Source organism: Tauraco erythrolophus, chromosome 4, assembly GCF_009769465.1.
Source record: "Tauraco erythrolophus isolate bTauEry1 chromosome 4, bTauEry1.pri, whole genome shotgun sequence".
NCBI lineage: Eukaryota > Metazoa > Chordata > Aves > Musophagiformes > Musophagidae > Tauraco > Tauraco erythrolophus.
This window is the reverse complement of record NC_141468.1, coordinates 87,240,968-87,263,815: the sequence shown is the minus strand read 5'-3', so window position 1 is coordinate 87,263,815 and position 22,848 is coordinate 87,240,968. Positions and strand designations below refer to the sequence as shown.

At 49.2% G+C, this 22,848-nt stretch overlaps 2 protein-coding genes across 2 annotated transcripts in view; one reads left to right on the top strand and one right to left on the bottom strand.

Moving 5' to 3' along the window:
• The window catches only part of LOC104374622 (alpha-2-macroglobulin-like), a 416,004-nt gene that overhangs the window by 62,623 nt on the left and 330,533 nt on the right, over positions 1-22,848 (top strand).
• On the bottom strand, positions 708-12,954 carry LOC104376982 (alpha-2-macroglobulin). Its single transcript, XM_086609838.1, has 10 exons — positions 12,866-12,954; positions 7,710-7,893; positions 6,693-6,849; positions 6,080-6,132; positions 5,383-5,403; positions 3,748-3,916; positions 2,586-2,670; positions 1,799-1,922; positions 956-1,070; positions 708-832 (listed from the first exon to the last, which is right to left on the bottom strand). Exons 1-10 carry the CDS (start codon positions 12,952-12,954, stop codon positions 708-710), a joined length of 1,122 nt encoding a protein of 373 aa, XP_086465964.1.

The following is a 22,848-nucleotide window of genomic DNA, read 5'->3' as shown; positions in this document are numbered from 1 at the left end:
GGCAGCAACTGAGAAAATTCTCAGCAAGACAATCTGATCGGCCCAGGGAAATGGTCTGGAATAATAACCCTAAGTTCCTCAGTCCTCCATAGGTTTTAACGCCCCTGGCCAGCCCCATTTGGAACCTCCACCATGTATCATCTGCCCCTTGGTTCACCAACTCTAAGCTCAGCCTTGTGCCTTGCCCCAGTCCTTATCTAAAGCTACATTGGAGGTAGACCTACTCCCCTACTCCTTTCTGCTGCTGTTCCCATATGGACTTGGACTTGCTTGGTTGAGCTCAGCCCTGACTCAGCACCAAACACTGGTGGTCAGTGCACTGTTGGTGGAACCTGTTACTATCACCACCCCTGCTCTGCTCAGTCTGGCTGGGTACCGCGGGACTGTGCCCTTGTCGATGAGCTCGCTATGCCCACCTGTATTGTGGTCACCCTTTGCACCTGGACAACGTTCCCTCGAGGAACAGCCCACGCTTGTTGCTCCCTGATGTTACGCTCATGAGTCAGAGCAATGGCCTTCTGTTCTGTGCTGAGCTGACTTCCAGGAGGCTCAGGGCCACGTGGTTTGTTAGAGACCCCCAACTATCTGTAGTTCATCTGCCTGTGCCAAGGCAGAGGAAGGTGGGCCGTGCCATCTGCACACACTGCCATTCCATCTGATGGGACTGTGCACTTGTGAGTTCGCTACGCCGTTCATTGTCCGGGGTCTCAGGAGTTCCTTACCCTGCCGAAGAGTGGGATCCCTGGTCTGTACTGAGAGTCCAGCAGGTCAAAGCTGATTTTGCTCATCACTGCTGTGATTCCACAGGAGCCTGTTCCAGTCATCTCTATTCCTGGGAAAAAGAAAAGAAGGATTATTAATTAATAGCAGCATTTCTAGACTCCACCTTCCTCATTTTTGCCAGTCCCTCCCATTATGGCCTGCCATCACTTTGCCATCTCCGCGTGGTACACACCTGTGCCATCTTCTGTGATCTTGCCTTGTACCTCAATGTTCATCTCATATCCCCTGCGCTGGAGCTGGAATATCTTGGTCTTTACTGCACCAGAAACACACCCACGAGCATCTGCCTAAGCAGGGGATCGGAGAGAAAATTGGAATTCTGTGAACAAGTTTGGTGCCTTGTGGGACAGGAATAGATACCCCAAACCCAACATGCTTAACTTCTGTTTGTGAAATCCCAGTCTGATGTTCTGGGGTTGTCTCCAAGGCCAGAACTTGCTCACAGCCTGTTTCCCAGTGTTTCACCCACACGTTTTCTGTGTTCTGGCAGGTACGTGACCACTCAGGTCTCGAAGGCACACGCTGGTTTCCATGTTAACTCCCTCCTACCTTAGTTCTGTTGTTCTTCCTGTTTCTTCTGTTGTCTTCACTCTTTTCCTTGTTGCCCTTTCTCCTCTGTTTGTCCCGTGTACAATACCGCCTTCTCGTTTTCTCCTCGCCTTCTTTGCTCCTTGCTCCCTGCCAGTCCCCCCCATGGCTACACAATTCTGTCCCAGATTCTTTTCTCAGTTTGGGGGTCAATAGCAGGGACCTCGGAGCTGCTAGCTGGAGACTTGTCACTAGTTTCAGTGGGGTCAGGACTTGTGTTGTGGGGTTTTCTTCATCAGTTCTCTTTCTAGATTAACGACCCACGTCCTAAGAACGCCTTCCTCTGAGAACATCTGCAGTTCCCTGGACCGAGTGCCATCATCTCTGATGTCCTGCTATCCCCCAACAGCCACAGATTTGGCCTCCCTCAGGCAGCATTGCCCATTGCCCATAAGAAGGACTCCTACATTTTGATCTTGAGCCTCACCTGCCTGGTGAATTCTTCACACACAGCTTCTGCTTCTTTTCCGTAGCAGTTTGAGGCAGAATGGGAAAATTTCCGGCACACTTGGACGTTCACCAAACCAGGAACGGGTTTCCCGTAGGTGTACCTATAATCACAAAGTGTTAAATAATATATTGGATGATGAGACAATCAGAGTCACACTTAGACACATCTCCTGAAAGACTTCTGTGAATGACTTTATAATATTTCTTCTTAAAGGCTGAGTAATCTGATATTTTAATGATTCTAATGACTACATTTCTATCATTTCCGTGGTGAGATTCTTCCATCATCCATTAGAACCTGTTCTAGGCGGGAGGTCTCAGCAGGAAAGCACAAAAAAGATTGTCTGTAGAAAATTATTTCAGCTGGGAGCATCCTTGTATCACGAGCTGCCGAGCTTCAAGCACGAGTTAAAAGTGAGAACATCGGGTTTACATGATGTCTGATCTGACATCTCTGAGTGTTTGAGGCTTCAGGATTGGCAGAGAAGCTCTAACAGAAGAAATGTAAAGACAGAAAATGTGCAGTAGACTGAGAGGAGAGAGCTGCAGATTGTTTTGGCATCATCTTTTAAGGAACATAGAAGAGACCCTTGACTTTCACTGTTCAGGCCACGTAGCAGGCTCAGGATGAACAGGGTGGAACGAGCCTGCACTAGGTGTCTGGGAAAAGCACGAAAAGCCTTCCCCAGCTCTTCTTTCGATCCTCAGCAGACAGGAGGAGTGAAGGGTGAGCGAGAGAGATTTACTCCAGCTCCGTGACTCACAGTCCGCAGACAGACACTGGAAGCTCCTTGTCCTTAATAGTGATCATCTTGGGCAGCTTCACCAGGACCTCGTACTTGGGCAGCACTAGGTGGGAGAGAGAGAGTGGATATGAGAAAAGTGAAGGAGAGCTGTGCACAACACAGCGACCCAAACGCAGAGCCAGGATCGTCTTACTATGAACCATCACCTCTCTGTGGTCTTCAGACAGCTCTGCTACCCCTTCCTTGGGTTTCCTCAGCCTTCTCCACTGTTTGGGTTTAAAGGGAGCTAAGGAGGGTTGTAGCCCTTACCTTCCCTCGTTTGCAGCACGTGCTCATGTGGTCTCATTGGCACTGGACCACTGTGTAGATCCCTTACATACGCCCATTTAGAAGGACACACTGGTCCTGCGTGTTGCGTTCCATGTTTCACAATGCATAATTTGCAGCCAAGACTTGGAGCATCACCACCTTTGTGATGTATCACATTGAAACAGCTCGGATCACTGATCCTCTTGGCTGTTTCTCACTGTTCTGGAGATCCCCAGTTGCTGTCAGGCTCACTAATAAGCAGCATGTGAAACTGTCCTGCATGTCCAGACAGTTCCAGTGAATCTAGCCACAGATTCCCAGGTCCACATTTTCAAGTGGAAGAAGCAGCAATAAAGCCCAATATGAAGGATGGCAAGTAAAAGGCATGTTTTGCTCCGGAGTATTAACATCCCTCTTCCCATACTTCATCCTGCAACCCTAAGCCCTCAACTACTGAAGCCCAGGAGTGGACTGAAGCACACAATGTCCTGCTTCCAGGCGGTGCACCTGAGGTTTTTTTTCACAGCTCAAGGAAATAAGAGCAGGGAAGGTGCACACCCAGACCCAGGAACTGGAAAACAACCCTGGGTTGTACAGTTTAGACATAAATTTGTCTCTAGGACGGGAGGCAAATCTTGTGTTCCCAAGAGTACTGTGAGCACGTACAAGCTCAGGCAGGTTGCAGAGATGCCATAAAACGAGCAACCACCTCTGATGCTCAGCACCTTTTGGATCAGCCCATCAGAACCCCATTGCCTATGTATTCAGTCCCTCCTTTCTCCGTGCCATTCCCAGGAAATCAGAACTTGAGAGGTCGCTGTAAAAGGCATTGCTGTCAGCCCCACGTGCAGCCCGTACCTCCTCTCCTTACCATATTCCTCCACGCGGAAGGAGTGCTCCACGTGGGACGAGAAGCTCTTCTGCACGACTATTTTGTAGGAGCCTTGGATGGGGTCCGAGGTGAGGGGGAAGGAGAGCTGCGTGAGGCCGGTCTCCAGTTCCACCCCTTGCCACTGGTACACGCGGTTCCTCTGGGGATCCTGCAGGTGGGGATACCTCACCGTCACCAGGCAGGACCGGTGGCTCCCGGGACAGGGCAGTGGAGTGCCCACTGCATGTACATCCTGGCTGGGAAATGCCCAGCTGTAATTATTCAATAATCCATGAGGATCTGTGGGCACTTCCCTGTCCATCCCACATAACTAGCACTCAAGAAAGCTTTTTAACCCTGGAGGTGCTGTGTTGTGTCCCCCTTGGCTCTGCGTGCATGCTTATGAAGGATGGGGCCAGGAGGCTGGGAACGATAGACTGGCAAGGTAACTGACTAAATAGATTCATAGATTTCTAGGTTGGAAAAGACCTTAGAGATCATCGAGTCCAACCGTCCCTAATCCCCATTAAACCATATCCCTAAGTAGATCATCCACCCTATTCTTAAACACATCCAGGGATGGGGACTCAACCACCTCCCTGGGCAGCCTATTCCAGTGGCTGACAACCCTTTCAGAGAAGAAATACTTCCCAACATCCAACCTGAATCTCCCCTGACTAAGCTTGTACCCATTTCCTCTTGTTCTATCACCCAACACTAATGTAAAGAGCCCTTCCCCTACCTCCCCACCATCTTTTCTCAAGTATTTGTAGGCTGTAATCAGGTCTCCCCTCAGCCTCCTCTTCTCCAGGCTAAACAGCCCCAACTCCCTCAGCCGCTCCCCATAAGTTTTATTTTCCAGCCCCTTGACCAGTTTAGTCGCCCTTCTCTGGACTCGCTCCAGGAGCTCAATATCTCTCTTAAAGCGAGGGGCCCAAAACTCCCCAAAATGGTCCCAAAAATAGGACCCATAATCAACTCAAGATTTGTGCACGCTAATTTCAGCACTGCTTGTGCTGCTGTCGTGGCTTCAGGGTCCCTTGCTGGGTCCTTCCCATCAGTTTTCCACTAGAAGATGTCCCAGATAATAATAGTAAATTCTGGTTTCTAAGCTGAACAAGTGAGTACTTGAATCAGTGACAGAAACATCCTTCCTGTTAATTTTTGTCTGTCAATAAAGTTCAACTGTTTAAAAAAAAACAAAAACAAAAAGACAAAAAGGGCATGTTTGGGAAGATAGAGGAGGTCTAAATAACACAGTTTTGCTTCTTCAGTTTTGCTAGTTTGTTTAAGGCTGTTCTGTGGTTTCAACCACACTTGGCAGACAGAAAATCTTTGTTCTGCTTGGGAAGAGGAATAAGCCATCTGATACGACCTCTAGGCAAGTGTAACTCTGCTCACAGCATGTCTTGCACTGATTAAATATTTTGTTCCTACAGCACATTCCTCAATCAAAGAACCATTGTTGGAACTTATTTTGATGCCCAACTACTCAGCCTCCCTTTACACAAAGGAAAAAGGTCATGTGTCCAAGTTTTTCCATCACCCCTCAGCCTGAAAACACCACTGCTGGAAACTACTGCCTCTGTGCCTGCACATTCTGCTGAAGTAACAGACGTGTCGTGACCCACTCACCTGGACGTAGACAAATGGAAACTGTGGAGAAAGAACAAAGGAAAATCAGTGTTAGAAACATTAGTCACATATGGATGGAAGTAACTTCCAGATCCGGACTGACGGGCAGAAGAACAAACTTCTAAGAAGTCTTTGGGTTCTCCCTTTTCTGTACTTGCTCTATTTCCTTAGTTCTTGATGGCTAAGGGCACCTCTTCTATAATATTTTAGAGCCCCAACTTTTTGTCTTACCGCAGTATGAAAATGTGATGAAGCAGGAGTTTTCAAAGAACTTGCCTGCATGAGGAAGTGGCTGCCAAATAAGCGAAAAGGCAGACTGACACCCGTGACCAGTTCCTTAAAACCAAGTCACTGCCTCCACCCACTGCTGGAAACATCTGCACATCTGTCACTTCCAATGGGAACTTGTCCCGCTCGTGTTTTCCATAATGAGATCCCTGCCCCTATGCTCAGCCACAATTCCTTTGCAAATTTGGGTTTAAACACCTACATCCTTTTGAAAAAGGACGTCGGTTTCTCAGTCAATAGAGACAGGGGGAGTCTGTCCCAGGGCAGGATATGGAATGGGTCAAGGATGGTGTGTGTAAGAAAGGATCATATGTTTTAAAGGCTGTCTTCAGTGGTTCTGGATGATGACAGTAATGGTGTTAACTGGGAATTAAGCCTCCTGGTTAAGAACAAAGAATCGTAGCTTTACCTTCTCATTCAGCGGGTAGAAGTCTTTGTCCAGAGAGACGATCCGAAACAGAACTGAAGGGTGTAATGGAAAAGAAGGAAATTCCACAGTTAAATTTGTAGCCATTACCAGGAAATGTCAGTGTTTCAATAATTTGTAACTCAGATTCATTCCATAAATCAACAGGATCTGAGCTGAGATCTCTAAGTTATGGAAGCAATCACTTCAGGCTCTTTCTCTTGCAGATGGTGAGAGACAGATAAATTTAGAAGGTTAAACAGGTCTTGGCTGAACTGGATTGTCCCTTGGGAGTGCCTGTCCTGCTTTACTGATTCAGGTGCAGCCAAGGGAGACTATGCTTTGAAGTCATCTCACATGCATGCGTCTGGTTGAGAGGAATGAATCTGAGCTTGTGCCTACATCTGGCTGAGATGCTGAGCCTGGAGGGTGGAGAGTAGGAATGATGAAGGTACCATGTGCCCTGGATCTCAGCTGCCAGAAATAAGATTTACTGAGCGCTTTAACTCCCTCCATGAAGAAGTCTGAAAACTTTAATAAAAGTATGGGTCCTCTGGGCAACGAAGCATGTAAGATTTTCTGTGCTCAGAGTCAACACCAACCCGCCTCCCCGTACCTGTCTGCCCGGGCTTGTAGATGGGTTTGTCTGTCTGGACGAAGACCAGGCTCTCAGAATTCTGGACCAGCACCGACTTGCGGCTCCTGAACTGCAGGGTCGGCCCCTTCACCCCCACAGTGAGAAATGCCACTGATGTGCTATTGGACTTTGGAAGCTAAGGAAAAGGGAGAGGACAACTGCTTTATTGATTCACCCAATTGCACTAAGCCTTTGAAGGGTGCAGTATTAGCTAGGTCTGAAAGTTCCCTAAAGAGTCATCAAAGACTCAGTGCTGGAAACAAGAGAAAAATACGATTTTCTTATTTGAACTTGGAGGGCTTGTCTTCTCTGTCTCAAGAAAATCTGCTTTTTCCTTCAGGAATTGTTGCAATAATAGAACTTCTCCATTTCCTTGAGTTTTCTCCATGCTGCTTCTGCCTCTCCTTCCAATACTGGAAGCCTTTTCCCATTCTTCATTTATACACTTTCCTTAGACAAATATTGAATCTGATCTTGTTCCATCCTATGATTTATCAAGATGGAAATCAACCCAGATTCATTATTTAGGGGGTGGGACCACTTGCTTACATTACTCACCAACCAACCTTCTGCAGGAAACAATCATGAATAAATCCCAGAACCAGACAAATGATTAAAGACCTCACTGTCTTTAACCATTCCCAAGCTTCTACAGTTCTCATTCTGCATCACTATTTTTCCTCTGAGGCTTACACAGATCAAACAAACAGGGGGTATGTTCTGCCAGTCAACGTTATAGGATGAAGGATCCCAGAAGAGTTCTCTAAGCCCTGCATGCACAGCAGCATCATGTGGGACACAGAATTTGATACTAGTGGAAAAATATTCCTCAGAAGGGTGCCACAGTTAAGTTTTCCACATGGAATTCATTCTTCGTTTGGCTTATCTTAGAAGTCTCTGATTGCAACACATCTTATTTCTAATTTCTGGACTGTTTAGAACACTACACCACATCAATAAGCACAAGGGATCATCCCACAGGGACGGGATACTCACAGAGAAAGGGATGCAGGTGAACACGTCCTTCTCGGACACCACGTCATCGATCAAGCTCCTGTTCTCCCCTTGATACTCGAGCGTGGCACTCAGCGTCACGGACTCGTTCAGGTGGGTCAGCTGAACACAGACTTTCCCAGGAGACTCGGTGTGTATCAGAAAGGGCACGAGCACCATGTACTGCCTAGGGACAGGGGAGAAGCAAGAACCGGAAGGACCAGAAACGTGAAACGGTTTTGAGGAAACAGTATTTAGTCAACGGAAAATAACAAATCAGCACGCCCAATCCACTACTACCCCGGTGAGCTGCAGTGCATATACACACGAGCCTTGGTTTTATTTTGGGTTTATACATATTAAACTGCCTAACTAATTAGCCTAAAACCAAGAAAATGCTTGCAGGGGCAGGAACAATTTCTATGCTAATAGGGAGTCCTTTACAAAGGATGTTTTGTTTGGCTTCACAGCAGGGAGTAAGGACAGTGTGAAAGGTTCCAGGCTGTTAATTGATTTTTGTGTATCCCACATTCTCCTATTGAGACTCAAAGGCATTAGCTAAAAAAGGTTGAAAATTCAGCAGTTCTAGGGTTGAAAAAAAACCACCCACTTGTCTGGCTGCTCCTGTCTTTGCCTATCCAGGTTTCCAAATCCTTCTCATGCTGAGCAAAAATGTGAGTGCTTGCAGTTTGGGACCTTATTAAGACGAGCACACAATGGATTTCAGAGCAGAGGTTTATTGCAACACAATGGTACTTCCGTCTTCAAAGAGCTTTTGACAAAGGTTCCTCACAAAAGACCCTTAAACTAAGCTGCTGTCCAATAAAAGGCATCATTTTACTAATTTTTTACTAATAAATCAAATTATTAATTCTGACCTGGATTAATCAGTTAAAAGATAGGACACAATGGGTAGGAACCAGTGAAAAATCTCTGGAGCCTGTGTTGGGAGCCCTGTTGTTCAGTACACTTCTAAACGATCTGGGAAGTACAATATTGAGATAATTGTCCAGGGTAGGAAAATACCTAAAACTGACTTAGGTATTTGCGGAAAACTTCTGTCATATGGTGGGACTGTGTAGCAAAAAATGGCAAATGAACTGTTCATAAAGGGAAAACAGTCAACAGAGGAAGGAAAAACTACCCATCACTAAGTGGGCTGTTACCACTCAGACATCAGCGCTGTCAATCACTCTTGACAAATTCTGTCTCAGTGATAAATGACAAAGGGACCGTAGGGAAGCCTTCAGAAGGAACAGCAGACCAACCAGAACACACCGTTTGGCCACTGCGCAATTTCAAGGTGCTTCCACATTTCCCATATGGCACACTGGTTTGCTCCCGTTTGGAAAAATGGGTTTAGCAAAAAAAGAGTCAGTGAAAGATGGCAGAGATGATCTGAAATCTGGAATGATTTCCACAGGAGGAAACGCTACATAGATTAGGATTCTCCAGCCTGGAAAAGGCACGACAGAAGGCTATAAAGTCGTGATGTGCATGAAAGAAAGTACGGCGTGTTCATCACCTGTGACGATGCGCGTATTAAACAACACCAGGTGGAAATATTAAGCAGCTGGCTTAGCAAAAATAAAAGCCAGGAGACACTTTGTCACTAGTGTACAAAACTAAACTGAGGAACTCAATGCTATCAGATGCTGTAAAGTCCAAATGTTCCATTCTGCTATGGCCAGCTTGTGGCTCTGGTGCTCTCAAGCAGTCCAAGAAGGGCACGTACGCCCAGGCTGCATCCGGTGACAGACAGCAGCCAACTGTCCTTCCCTGGGTGAGGAACAAGCAGACCCAGGAGGTGCCACTGAGTTGGACAATTAGAACCTCACCTGCCTCTCCAGCCAAGTGCAGGCCCTTAAAAGATGCTGTCACTCCGCACACCTGCCAGGAACTCTCCAAGGCATAAGGTACCTGTGCTATGGCAGCGGCTACATAAAACTTGGTATGAGGCTCATAAGGGCGAGAAGATCAGCTACTCTTGATATGAAGGTCATAAAAGATGTCCTGGGTACATTCATTGCCCGGAAACAGCCAGAAAACATAGTGGCACCGGTGTAAACCCTGTCACAATAACACCTTGAACCTCTGCTAGAAGCTCCATCAAGCGTAGCAGATGGCAAACTCCTTTCCACGGTACTTGCCTTGCGCCTCTGCTCTGTCCCCAGCACTGGCAACTGGCCACCAACACAGACAGAGCACAGAGCTTGTGTAGTCCTTGGTCTGATGCTGGGCTATTTTATGGACCTGGTATTCCTTTTCCCCCCGTGCACATTCAAGCTATGCAGATGCAGCAGCGGGAGACTCTGGTGGCAGGGTGGATTAACCACCGTACGCGTAGGAGGTGGTCGGGACCGCTCCTACTGCTTTTCCGTGGGCCCTCCGCTGGGAAGGCTAATGTGCACCTTGCCAGATGGTGCCAGCACTGGGAGACAGCGAGCTGCTCCTCTCCAGAGCTACGTTATTGCCTGGGCACTGAGCTTGTGGGAAGCCCTAAAGCTACTGCAGAAGCGGCGGGACCCAGGCAGCATCTCCATCTCCCTCACCACCCGGCAGCGGGATGAAGCGTGGTGAGGAGCCAGCCGGCGGCTCTGGCTGGCAGCAGTGCATGGAGGGAGCTCCAGCCACCGGGGAGCGACTTAGGGCTGTTCACTCTCCGCTTGCTCCGGCGTGCCCCTTCCTCGCCGTGGCTGCACCCCGTGCCCCCTCCTCTCACCCCGTTTCCCCTTGCCCCCGTCAGTGGCACCGGCGATCTGACCGCAGCGTGCAGCCCACCGAAGGGACAGCGTGACCCAGTTCGTGGGGAATTTGGCCTCATTCCTCTTCCTGTGCACTGTTCTGCTGAAATTTTGGCCAACGCGCAGAACTTCCCCCTGCAGCGGCTTCCCCGCCTTTGGAACGGGATACAAAATACGCTGTATGAGACCTCACTTAAGCTGCTTTGGGATGTGTGGGTGAAAAGAGCTAGATGTGAAAAGTGCTATAAGGGCTTTAAATAACTTGGGTCACAAAGTCCATGTACAGGCATTCCAGGACAGACAGCACCTGGGCTGCCAAAAGAGACCTCAGCAGCCCCCCTGCCTGCAAATAACTGCTCCGAAAGCAGAGGCAGGGGCTCTGGCAGAAGCAGGCAACGAGGAGGGAGAGGAGCCCCTAGAGAAAGCAGTGAAGACGATGAGTTTGTCTCCATGTAGAAGGTAATACTCCAGCTTAAGGTGGACTAACGCCCGTATATTGACTCTCAGCTGCTTCCTGGAACAAACACCCAAGCAGAGAAGCCGGTGACTTTCAGCAGCTCCATCAGCCAAACCCTCCTGCCAACTCGTGTGCCGTCACGACCTGATATTTCTGACTGTAGTATATTCCCGAGCATGTACACCGCGTTGTAAGGTAGATGGCATGCACAACCACCTATCGGAACAGGAGAACGATGCCTCCTACTGAGTTCTTCCAGAACACATCCAGAGCAAGAAAAAACATCTTACTGTCAGCATCTTACAGAATCATAACATGTTTGGTTGCAAGGGATCTCCGGACGGCTCAAGCCCAGCTTCTCTCCTGCAACAGGACTGTTGCAAAGGGCTCCATAGATGGATTTTCACTGTCTCTACGCGTCACCTCTTCCAGGGCTGCCCTAACTTGGTGAATAAGTTTTTTTCTAATATATAGCCTCAACCTTAATCATGCCTCCTGTGCAGCTGCCCACGTCTGAAACAGAAACATCAGCAGCTGCTGCTGCTCAGGGCCGCGCTCTCCCTGCCTGCGCCGGGTCGGGAAGCAAGCTGGTTGGAAGCTTCATTCTGTCCTCAGTTCCAGGGCGGCTTCCCTCTGCCTTACACACAGCGCCTGCTGTGCCCTGCAGCACTCAGAACCGCCACGCTCACACCTACCCAGCGATTCACTGCCCAGACCCCACCGCCTCTGGGCTCCCCAGCTCCTGGCTTCATCCTGAGGATCCCGACGACACTCTCCTCTCAGCCCCCTCCCCTCCCGAAATGCTGCTCAAGTCAGGGGTAGAGAGCAGCACGCTGCTCACAGGAGGAGAGGACTGAGCCCTACAAATTCATTCCCTTTCCCCCCGACCTGGGGCAGGGGTGAATTAAGATTACTTCATCTGCATTACTTAATGACATCAAATTACTGTCGGGAGACCAGGGACCTCAGCCGTGACCCCAGAGCAGACTGGGCTGGCTGCTCTGCCCCAGGAGCACCCAAAGAGGGCAGAGGAACGGGCGGCTGAGGGTACGGCGCGAGCCAACGGTCCGTCAGGCTGAGCGAGCCACTGGCTCAGCTCCGACCGTGCCATGGGCGGCAGCAGCACCTTCTGCCACAGCCGCCCGCGTGGGCACGGAACCCCCCCAGCAGCGTTACGAGACCCGTGCTGAGAACGGAGGTCCCACTGCCACGGCAAGAGGCACGGCGTGTGACGGCAGCCGGGGTCTGCAGATCAGGGGAGGCTGCTCCCCTCCAGACTAAAGGCTCCGGAGCCACCATCCCGGGTAGGAGAGGCTGGGTGGGGATGCCAGGCTCCGGTCTGCCCTTGCCATCCCGGGCTGCCCTCCTGCTCGGGGCTTTGGCAGGCTGGGGGCAGAGACCCGGGGTGGATGCCCCCGGGGAGGGTGCCAGCACCAGGCTCGGCGCCAGGGGAAGAGAATCTAGGTCATGGATCCTCTTTGGGAACAAGTACATCTGGTGCTGCCAAGGGAAACAAGCTGCCTTGAAAGAAGCAGCAGAAAAGGGAGAGAAACTGGCTTGAAAGTTAACAGGAGGACAGGGAGGAAGAACTCGGTGACTGAAACGAGGACACGGCAGGAAAGGTGAGCACACGGATTCTGGCATCACGCCCACGAAAGCCCAGGCACCTGAAGGTTCCTAGGCAGGAATATACGTAGGAAAGGTGTTGTGAGGATCCAGGGCTGGGCTAGCAGGTGGCTGCAGAGCAAGAGGGGGGTCCCAGGGCTGGACGACCAGGGGCTGCAGGGTGGGAGTGGGGAGCAGTGGCAGAGCTGTGCGGGAAACTCAGGGCTCGGTTAGTGGTGCGATGCAGGGCAGGTGTGGGAGAAACTGGCACAGCTGCTCGGCAGGAAGGAGGAAAAGTGAAGGAAAAAAAGGGCAGTAAGACCTGTCTCCCCCCTTCCCCACATGTTGCTTACGGTTCTGCGGTGAGAGAGGTATGTCCAGGCAGGAAGAAGAGGAGAAGGAGGAAGAAGTTTGGTTTGCTGGGCAGCCCGTCCTTCCCCATGGCGCGAAGCAGGTGGTGGTGAGTCAGGCAGACATCCAGTCCGGTCCGGGGCTGCTGTTTTCCTGCACCTTGTAATGTCCCTCCGCTCTCTGCTGGGTCAGCCTCTTTATAACTGCTCTCTGCAAACAGCCCAGGGGCTGGAGGAGATAAGGGCTGGGGGCCAGGGCCCATCCGGGAACGGGGAGAGGCGGTACGGAGGAGCTGGAACAGAAGGACAGTATTTGGCCAGAGACTTTCCAAGTGGGGGAAGGGTATTTAATGGACTATGTGTATTAGAAATCTTTGAATGATTCATACCCTGCTTTCTTTAACCCACCAGAAATCCAAAGTGTTCAGGAAATGAAAGATGTTCCACACAGGGTGATATTCCCTGTGGGCAGCATCCGATCCCAGCGCTCTGGTGTGGGGTACTGTGATCTTTTGAAGCCAAAAGCCAAGTTTATAGGTATTTCAAGAATGAAAGGAAGCACTCAGAAGGGAACATTGCCCATATTGTGGTAACAGAATGCTGCGGTAGTTTGCTGACACAGTTTCTAACAGAGCTGCTGTGAGTTAGATAATTAATCTGTCAGGAATATAGCCCAAAATGAGGTAAGGTACTGGTCCAGATACGGAAATAAGTTCTCTTACCAATGTGAATAGGCACAAATATTACACAACGCTGTTGGGAGACATCCTTTCCTTCCCAGCACAGTGATCATCTTCCACCCTTCAGTGTCATCTGGAGCACAGATGTTCCAGGTGATTGCTCCTTCCCTTTGCCAGATTCAGATCTGCGCTGCTGTCAGTCACGTCTGTAAGAAAAGTCACCCGGAAGCAGTGCTGCTCACTTGACTCGGTCTCCTGCAAAGCTCTGGTTGCACTAGGTTATCCAGAAGTTGAACCTAGTCAGAAAAAAAGTTTGCTAAATTCCAGCAGGTCGTTGAACAGAAATTCCTACGAGCACTCCCTGAGAAGCTTAACTGGGTGCAGTGTTGGCACCACTTTGCAGAAAGCTGCAAGACTGCAGCTGTAGGGCTGCCAGCACGTGCCTGCGCAGGGAAAGGCTCCGGCAACACTTTGCAGGGAGATTCGTGGCCCCTGCGAAGGTTTCTGTTGTCCACGAAGAACCCATCGGAGAAAAAGCTTCAGCACAAAGCACCTGGAATGCGTTTTTGGGAAGCCACGCTGGCGGCAGAGGTTCTCTGCTCTGTGCAAAGGAGCTGATGGGGTCACAACGGCCCCGGCAGCCCCATCTGCTCTTTGCCCAAAGATTAAGCTTGGAAAAAGAAGGAATGTTAAAACTGAACGTCAGCTATACAGCATGTCTTGACTCTGGCGTAGCGGCCAGAAAACTGCAGGGAAGAGCAGCGCAGAGGACCGGGAGAAATGTCTGGGGATGAAGTTTAAGAACGGTGTTCAGAACTCAGGCATCGTCTCTCGTGGAGTAAAATCTAACGCCTTTTATACAGCACAAAAGTCAGGAAACCAGTCGGGCGGCAGCCAGTGTCTGCTGGGGGGAAGTGTTATATAAATGTCACGTGGAGAAGGAATGACCACGTACTCACGCACACCAAGAGCCTCAGCAGATGATCGGTTAGAGATGGAAATACTGATAAAAACACAGTTGTGTAACTACCAAGTAATGAAAACCATACAGATCTTTCTCCGGACATGCCCCCTGTTGCCTGTAAACAGCAGTTTTCAAAGCAAAAGTGTCCTAGGCTGGAAAACATGATTCATCCCGAGCTGCCTATTGCCATCCAGGCTGCTGTAAACTGAAACCAAAAAGAAATCCGAATGGGCTCGTGCAGAGCACGCTTTAAGGATGCGCAATTAAAACGTTAAAACTAAAATTCGTAGCTCTACAGGGCCATCAAAATAGAGACCCTATTCACTATCGTGGTCTTCCTCCTGCTAGCCAATTTACCATCCACGAGGTACAAAATACCCACTTCTCAGTCCCCCAGGAACCACCTACCAGCTCCCTGGCACCCTAACGCCCACTTTGCTCCATGAGCCCTTTAGCTAGGGCAGTTGCTGCTTCAGCTGGTTCCTCTCCCAGTAAGCTCAGAACAAGTGGTCTGAACTGGTACACAGCTTAAAAGCTTCGGGGTGCTTTTTCAGACCTGAAGGAGTGACTGTGTCTGAAGGACTGGCTACTTCTTCCAGCTGGCTGCTCTAATAAAAGTTATCACCACCGAAAAAGGGACACATCATCTTTGCCATACACGGTGATGGCTTCAGTGACCTGGCAGTCATGATTTTAACCACAGAAAAGTTATCTCCTCTTACAGTGATACTTCATACGTGTCTGAGGTCACTGTGCAGCTGGCAGAGCAGGAGACGATCTCTACCTATCTCATACCTTCTGAGACTAGTCCCCACACTGAGCTGGTAAAAACCCTACAAGAATCATTGTGCCCAACTGTTAATCACAGAGAACTTAAATTAGGCCCCGTCACAGTAAAGGGTTGATAGACTCAAAATGACTAAATCTAATTTCTCACAATCCTCCAAGCAGCGTGGATTTCTGTGCTAAATGATAGCAACTAATTTTGATTCATCCTTCTTGAAAACTAATGATTACATATGTTTGGTCTCCCTGTTCCACAGCAGGCTTTTGAAACTTATTTATTCCCAATACTAAATTAAAACTACGGCATTATTCTAAAATCTTGTTTTGTTCCAAAGAACACTTGGGAAAATTAGCTTAATTCTAGATAATTCTCAGAGAGTTCACCATGAAATATCACTAAGTTACATGTGCTGATGCACTGGATATCCTTTACAGGTACTATCGAAACGGAGCAAGACACCAGGTCAGTAACAAAAAGATGATATGGGGACACTTCTATTTGCCCTGAATGTATCATTATGACCATTTGTTTTATTTTCCGGAGTTTTCGTTCTCCACAATGTTTCCTTCACAGATTCCTTTCCGCCAGCACTATAAAATACATTATATTGGAGTTGGACTGAATGACATAAAAGATGCAATTAAAGAGTTAATACAGGCCATCATAAATATTGATAAATTCCAGTCACAGCAAACCTTATTCTGCAAAGCTTCCTATAAGCCATACAGTCTTCACTGCATCACCCAGCAAAGATGACAGAAAAACGTGTCCTATACCTCTAAGTCTATGACCACTACAGAAAACATATTTCCCCACAGAATGGTTTGGGCTGGAAGGGACCTCAAAGCTCATCCAGTTCCAACCCCCCTGCCACGGGCAGGGACACCCTCCCCTACACCAGGTTGCCCAAAGCCTCATCCAACCTGGCCTGGGACACTGCCAGGGATGGGGCAGCCACAGCTTCTCTGGGCAGCCTGTGCCAGTGCCTCACCACCCTCAGTGTAAAACGAAGCAAAGGCAGGCGTGTCGTGGACTCTTGAGTGCTATCACAGTCGTTGTCCATGAAGCATATAAACTAGAAGTTCATCACAAATGCACCTTTGTGACACTTCTTCTCAATCAGTCTAAAAATCAGACTTACACCAATGCCCGAACATTTTACTCTTGAAGATATAGTCTCCTGGATAGAAACAAAACAAACAAGCAAACTAAAAAAAAGAAACAAAACTCAAAGCTTGACCACTAAAGGTTTAAAAAAAAAGAAAAAGAAAAAATGAAAGTCCAGAGTAGATAACTGATACCAGGAGCAAATTTTGTCCTAAACTACATTTTGCTTCTGCTTAAATGTCTTCCACTGTTCCAGTGAAACAAAGCCATGTTCTTCTCTGTTAGTTCTGAATCAATTAAAAAACCCACACAGATCCAATTCTAAGGGAAGAAACATTCAAAGAGGAAACATGACACCTGCAAAAAGCCACAAACACAAAATAATGACCTTAATTCTCTACTAATGGAAAAATTCAAATGAAGACTGCATTTCTACTTGAGGGACATAGTGGGCATTCAATGACAACAGGACTAGGACATCCCTGTCAGGGAGTAGCAAGAGCAAGACTGCCTCACAAGGGGAGAAGAAGCCAGGAGTCACAGGTGACCCCAGCACAAATGATGCCATCCCAACAGGGCACAGTACCTGAGCAAGGTGGGCACAGCCATGTGCTGACAGTAACAGCTTCCACCAACAGCCCAGTGCGCACCAGACAGGCAACAGTCAGAGCCAGGGCTCAGCCAGGAGAGGACATGGACAAGAACATGACAGGCAGAACAAGATGAGGGCCCTGGCAAAATAAAATGAACATAAAGATACTGACCTGTGCAATTTTAATCACCTTAACCCGATTCTGACATATTTTCCTCCGACTTCTCTCCAGTTTCTGTTGTGCAGCTTTGTAGATGACCACCAATCGTCCGATAATGGAGTGGCTCACCAGTCACCGCAGGAGAAGCTGCCTGTGGGTTATTACTCACCAACATAGGCTGCAGCTCCACAGCAAGTTGTTACATCCCCCCCAAGCCAGGAGGAAATGGCCCACCTTTTGTAGGAAGGGCCTAAACCTTAATTAATGACATAATTACGAATTCATACCAGCTGGATGCATCTCCATAGTGGGTGGGGGTAAACACCCTTGGTACTATCACAACAGTGTTATGTGCAGGAATCCTTGTCTGCTCCAGCAGCCTTGAGCACTTCTGGAACCACTGTCCCCAAAGGTAAATAACCCCAAGCAAGACACCTGCTTCTTTACTGTGTTCCTATTCCGCCTTCTCGAGGGCTGCAGGTAGCCAAGTGCCCAGCCCCCAAAGCCAAACCAGAGCAACACACCGAAATTCAACCCTTGGCTTCTGAGAAGAGGCACGTGTTAAAAGGAGACACTGAGGAAACAGTTCTTGGGGACACTGGTGTCCGCACGCTTTCACACAAGCCCCTCTGGTGGAAACCAGCAGCTCTAGCAAAGGAAGGTCTCTCTTCAGGACCGACGTCAGCTTTGCACGGGGACAGGGGAGAAAAGAGCCACTGTGGAAACTCAGACTTACATGAACAGTCGTGTTAGCTGTTCAGCTGAAGGCTGGAAAAATCCTGCAGGAGTAAAAAGAAAAAAAAAAAATAAAAATCAGTGGTTCTATTTTGAAGGAAACCCAAATAATGACATTAGTTTCCCCAGCCTATATATTTAGGAAAAATATTATACATTATTTATATAACAAACCCAAAGCTGTTTATTTCAAAAGACAACAATGCATTAGGAGAAAAAGAACTTGTATAAATGAACAGGATTAACAGCAACCCCCAGAGAGATAAAAAAGGGTTTGTTACTGTGTGGGAGAGAAAATATTTCACAGGCCATAGTGCTGAGAAGGTCCTCTACCAGAAAATCTCAGACAATAGGAACATTATCCAAGTTGCAACATGCAGGTGAAAGAAGACACGCAATGCATCTCATCTGTCTCTTGCTGTCCAACTACAAGACTAGCTGACACAACACTGCTTCTCCTTTTAAAAATGTTTTCGAAAATTTCTCATTGTAAATCTGAATAAAAAATTAAAATGTACCTGGCTGATGTTCCTCAGGAAGCCCTTCCCTGACGCTCCGCATTTCACAGCCGGTGATGCCAGAGACGTGACCACGTTTCTGTGTCACCTGTCTGATGAATTAGGTGGTGAAGGACATTTGACTGCAGACATGGTCCTACGTCTCTAACTGCCCACAAGGTAGGTGGCAAAGGTACTCAACAAAGAAACGACCACAGAGCAAGGCTTAGCTGTTTCCTCAAAGCATTCTGATGTATCATCATTTCTCGATTGAAGGGTCCTCTGGGACATTTCTGGTCTTCTCTGATCAGTGAATTGGTTGGTCATCACTCACACCACATATTTGACAGAGGGAGGGTGATGAGAAGAAGACCTGAACATCAACAAGTAGGTAACAAGATCTGGAAAACAAAAGAAGTCATACAGCTGAGGTCTTACCGTGCCATTGTCCAACAGCTTAGTGCCATTACCTGTGACATCGCAGGGACTGCAGAGTATTGCAGCCAAATTCCCTGGACCACGGACTCCTTTGTCTAACAAGAGCGCTGGGTAAGCAGTCGAGGGCCCTAAGCACAAGAATGCTGATACACTGGAGCTCATCTTTCCGGGGAGATCAGTTTGGTTTGTCTCTAGATTTTGCAACCTGCTGTCCACATCGTGGATGAGACTCATCATCCACAGTAAAAAAGCGTACGTTCAGTTTCCAGAACGAGTGTGGTCGTTAGGAGTCCTCTTCTTCTTAACTAGACCATGGCATCTGCTAAAGCAGATCCTTCAGTGTCAGTGCCACAGGAGCAGCAAAGCAATTCCCATGACACAAACAACTCCACAAAGAAGGCTTTAACACAAAGGGAAACGAGCTTGACAACATTTTAGTCAAAGACATTCTCATGCGATTATACTCCTCGTTATCCCTTTTTTGCTCAGAAGAACCTGCATTTCAGAATAGCTTTTAATGTGCTTCTAACAGAGCCGTGCACAGAACCACAGGAGATCCAGAAGCTGCAGAGCAGGCACGGGGGCACCGGCAGACCTCCACGGTGGAGTTCTGCATTTCCCATCTCTCAGAGCATTGCTGACTCAGTCCAAGGACCTGCACGACAGTTTCAGTAGATATTTCGGTCTGCCTCTATTTTTGGGCAGCTTTTTCAAACCCGACGTGGGATGTCGATCACAGCAAACCAGTGTCTGCACCACCGAGGTCGCAGCGTGGTGGCTGAGGGCACCTCTGGGGCCAGTGAGCTGCATTTTCTCACGCTTGGGGAAACAGTTTGCTCAGCCTACACATCTCACCAAGATAAAAGCAGTTGTGACCTCCTGAGACCTAGAACACTCCTCGGGTCTCCGGGATTGAATGATACGGTGCCTCAGGATGACCGGATCACAGAGGAGGACATGACATCCAGCCCCGCAGGTGCCCCTGTCTGGCTCAGTCAACAATTAATAAACTCACTTCGGTTCCAGGTGCGTGCCACAAAACGTACAGCTGGAACAAGACACCCAGGTTCCAGAAATCTGGAAGGTGCTGGAATGCATCTTCAGGAACACAGCTGTTCCCTGTGGGAGTGGGGGCCAGGGAGAACATGATCTACATGTAAAAATCTGGAGGAAGAGTATGAGCAGGGGATATTTATTAGATCTGACTGCAACCAGCAATTAGCTGTTTGACTCAGGATAAAACCGGGTAATAAACATGACATTTTCAGCATGTCTGCAGTGGGAAACATGCTCTTGATGTTTTAATAGTTCAGGTTTGGCCTAAGAGGAAAAGAAGGCTCCAGAAGAATGATAAAAATGCAGCTTTTTCTTTTTTTTTTCCAGGACCTTGTTTTTTTTCCCAGAAAACGATGTTTGGCTGAACAGAATAACATTTGACCAGACCGGAGGGGGATTTTTATGAGTTCCATGTGAGATGCCACAGCCTTGGCTCGGTTGGCCTCAAATCCCCCAGAAAGTTGCACATCCTGTATCCGCATCCCCTCAGCCCGCTCTCCTCTCCAGCCCTGTTGCTGTAACTATTGATTTCTCCGGCTTTAGTCCAGTCCGACGCTCCTGTAAACCCAGTGAGCTGCTACAGTCCGGGGTGTGTCAGGAAGCCAAAATTCACGTTTTTCACAGGAAAGTAAAATTTCACAAGCGTTTCTCGCCTCCCGCCTGCTGCCAGTGAAGCTTTTAATTCTGGAACTTAGCACAGAAATTTGCACTCTACCCAAAGCAATTTCATGCCCCACAAATTCCTTGTCTGCAAAACTTAATGAAATGGCTTTTCATACCAGTACTATCAGGCACATCCTGGACGGCCAGCCCTGTGCAATTCCAAAAATTCACACATGGCTGATGGATCCTGTGGCTATTCGGGTACCCTGCTGCCTGCAGAGGCTCACACACCTGGTTCCTTGGGGATCCACTCCTGAGTAACTCAGAAGCACAAATCCCACTGACTCAAATTCTTTAGTACCTTTTCCAAAATGGAAAAAAAAAAAAAAAAAAGAAAAGAAAACCAGGAAGAGGGATATTCTGTGTTGACACGATGATTAATTTTCACTGGGGAAAAAAAAAAAAAAAGCAAGTCCACGCACAACTCCAGCAAATCGCCTGGTGCAATGGATCCTTTGGAAGCACGCCCTGGTGCTCAGCGCTCCGACAGGTCGCATCTTCGCTCAAACCCTTGCTCACGCCCTGCCTGCCAGGACCTTTTTTCCCCCCTCCTGGTCCTACATGACAGATCCATCCTTCTCTCCCCGCTCCTGCGCGGCAGGCGGGCAGCCCCCGGCACAGCCCCGCAACCCCCACCCTGAGACACACTGGGATTAAGCTGCTGTAGGGCTGGACCCCACTGGCCGGGAGCAGTGGCCACCCCGGCCCGGGACCGCTGGCCACGGGAGACGGGTGGAGGTGGGCGAGGGCTGCTGGCGTGGTAGCTGTTCCTGGGTAAGAGAAGCTGCACCCGTCTTTTATCCCTGAGCCCACCTGGCACTGCTCTGCTCCCTTGTCTCCAGCCGTGCCTCCCTGTCCCTTTGTCCCCTTTGCCAGGTCTCCAGTAGTCCTTGGACGAAGCTCTTCCCACCCATCCACTGACTCAGGCACGCTGCAGCCTGTTTGCAGAAACCACCGTGACTCCAGGCGTACCAAAGTGGAGGATGACCAGAGGTGCAGGAAAACGGGGAGGTTGGTTGTTCATGGCTGGGACAGGTCAACGTGGTCCAAACTTGCCATCTCTTTTGAGCAAACTGGTCAGTCTGGGGGACTGGAGGGCCTGGCAGGTGGAGATCTGGGATGTGGGACTGGGCAGCCACTGGACCTGGACTGAAACCTGCCCTTTTCTTCACTCTCTCCTCCACTAAGCGCGGTGCAGAGTCACGGCGTGATGTCCATGCACAACCCCCTACTTCTATGGCACAGGTGCGGAGACGGCCCACCAGCAGGGCTGGAGGACAGTCAGGGGCCGTCCAGCTGGCACATAGGCAATGGGTCCTACCCCAGGCGATGGGGGGCTGAGAGCGACAGAACGTGCCACATATTACGGCGGTTGTGGGTGGTGATGAGCTGTAGGTGGGAGAGGAGGTTGGGTGCTGCAGGTAGGACAGATCTCTCCCTTCATCCTCCCCCACGCCAGCAACCATAACGTGCGGGCTGCCGTTAAAATGTTTGTTCCATGACACTGAAAACACTCGATGCCCAGTGTAAAATGGAGGTTTATTGATGGAAAGGTATACGTGATCATGGTACGGATCTGGAGAGACGTGCCGTGAAAGGAAACGGAGAATCAGACAGTAGCTCAAATGATGTCACGGACTCCCACTGTGATTAGGAAGGTGAAATGGCCTTTTCCAGGACTTAATGACAGAAGAAAATAGGGTGACTGACCACTTGTTGAACATGTGTTACGGCCCTGCAGGGGAAAATCCAGAAGAAAATAGCCTCAATGAGAACAAACCAGCAGCTGCAGGATATAAAATATTTGTTTCAGGATACCGGGTGGTCGGCCCCTTCCGCACAGAACAGACAAGAGCTGGGGTGAGGGCTGGCAGTGAGCTGTGTCCGTGCTCCTCGGGAACTGCTCAGCAGGGACCAGGCGGCGCAACTGCCGTGCGGAGCGGGACACCGAGCTGGACCTCCCTACAGCAGGACAGCATCACACCTTCGTTACCCAGGCCAGTAACGAAGCTGGCCAGGGAGGGGTTCCTCTGTGCCCGTGGGAAGCACCCTGCCTGTGCCCGGGAAGGCTTCGGAGGGGGGGCTTTCAGGGACAGCTGTAGGTAGGTTATTCCTGGCTGAGTGTCGATGTTTTGGGGGAAACTCTGAAGGTATTCCCCAGTCTCTCCATCATTGGCTTTCATCCTAGAGGCTGAGCTCTTCCCACGGACACCAAAGTGCCCTCCACTTAAGAGTCCACTGAGCGCGTGTGGTGGGACAGGAGGATCTGGCACTGTCCCTGGCTGCTCCCTGAGCAGCCTGGTGGAG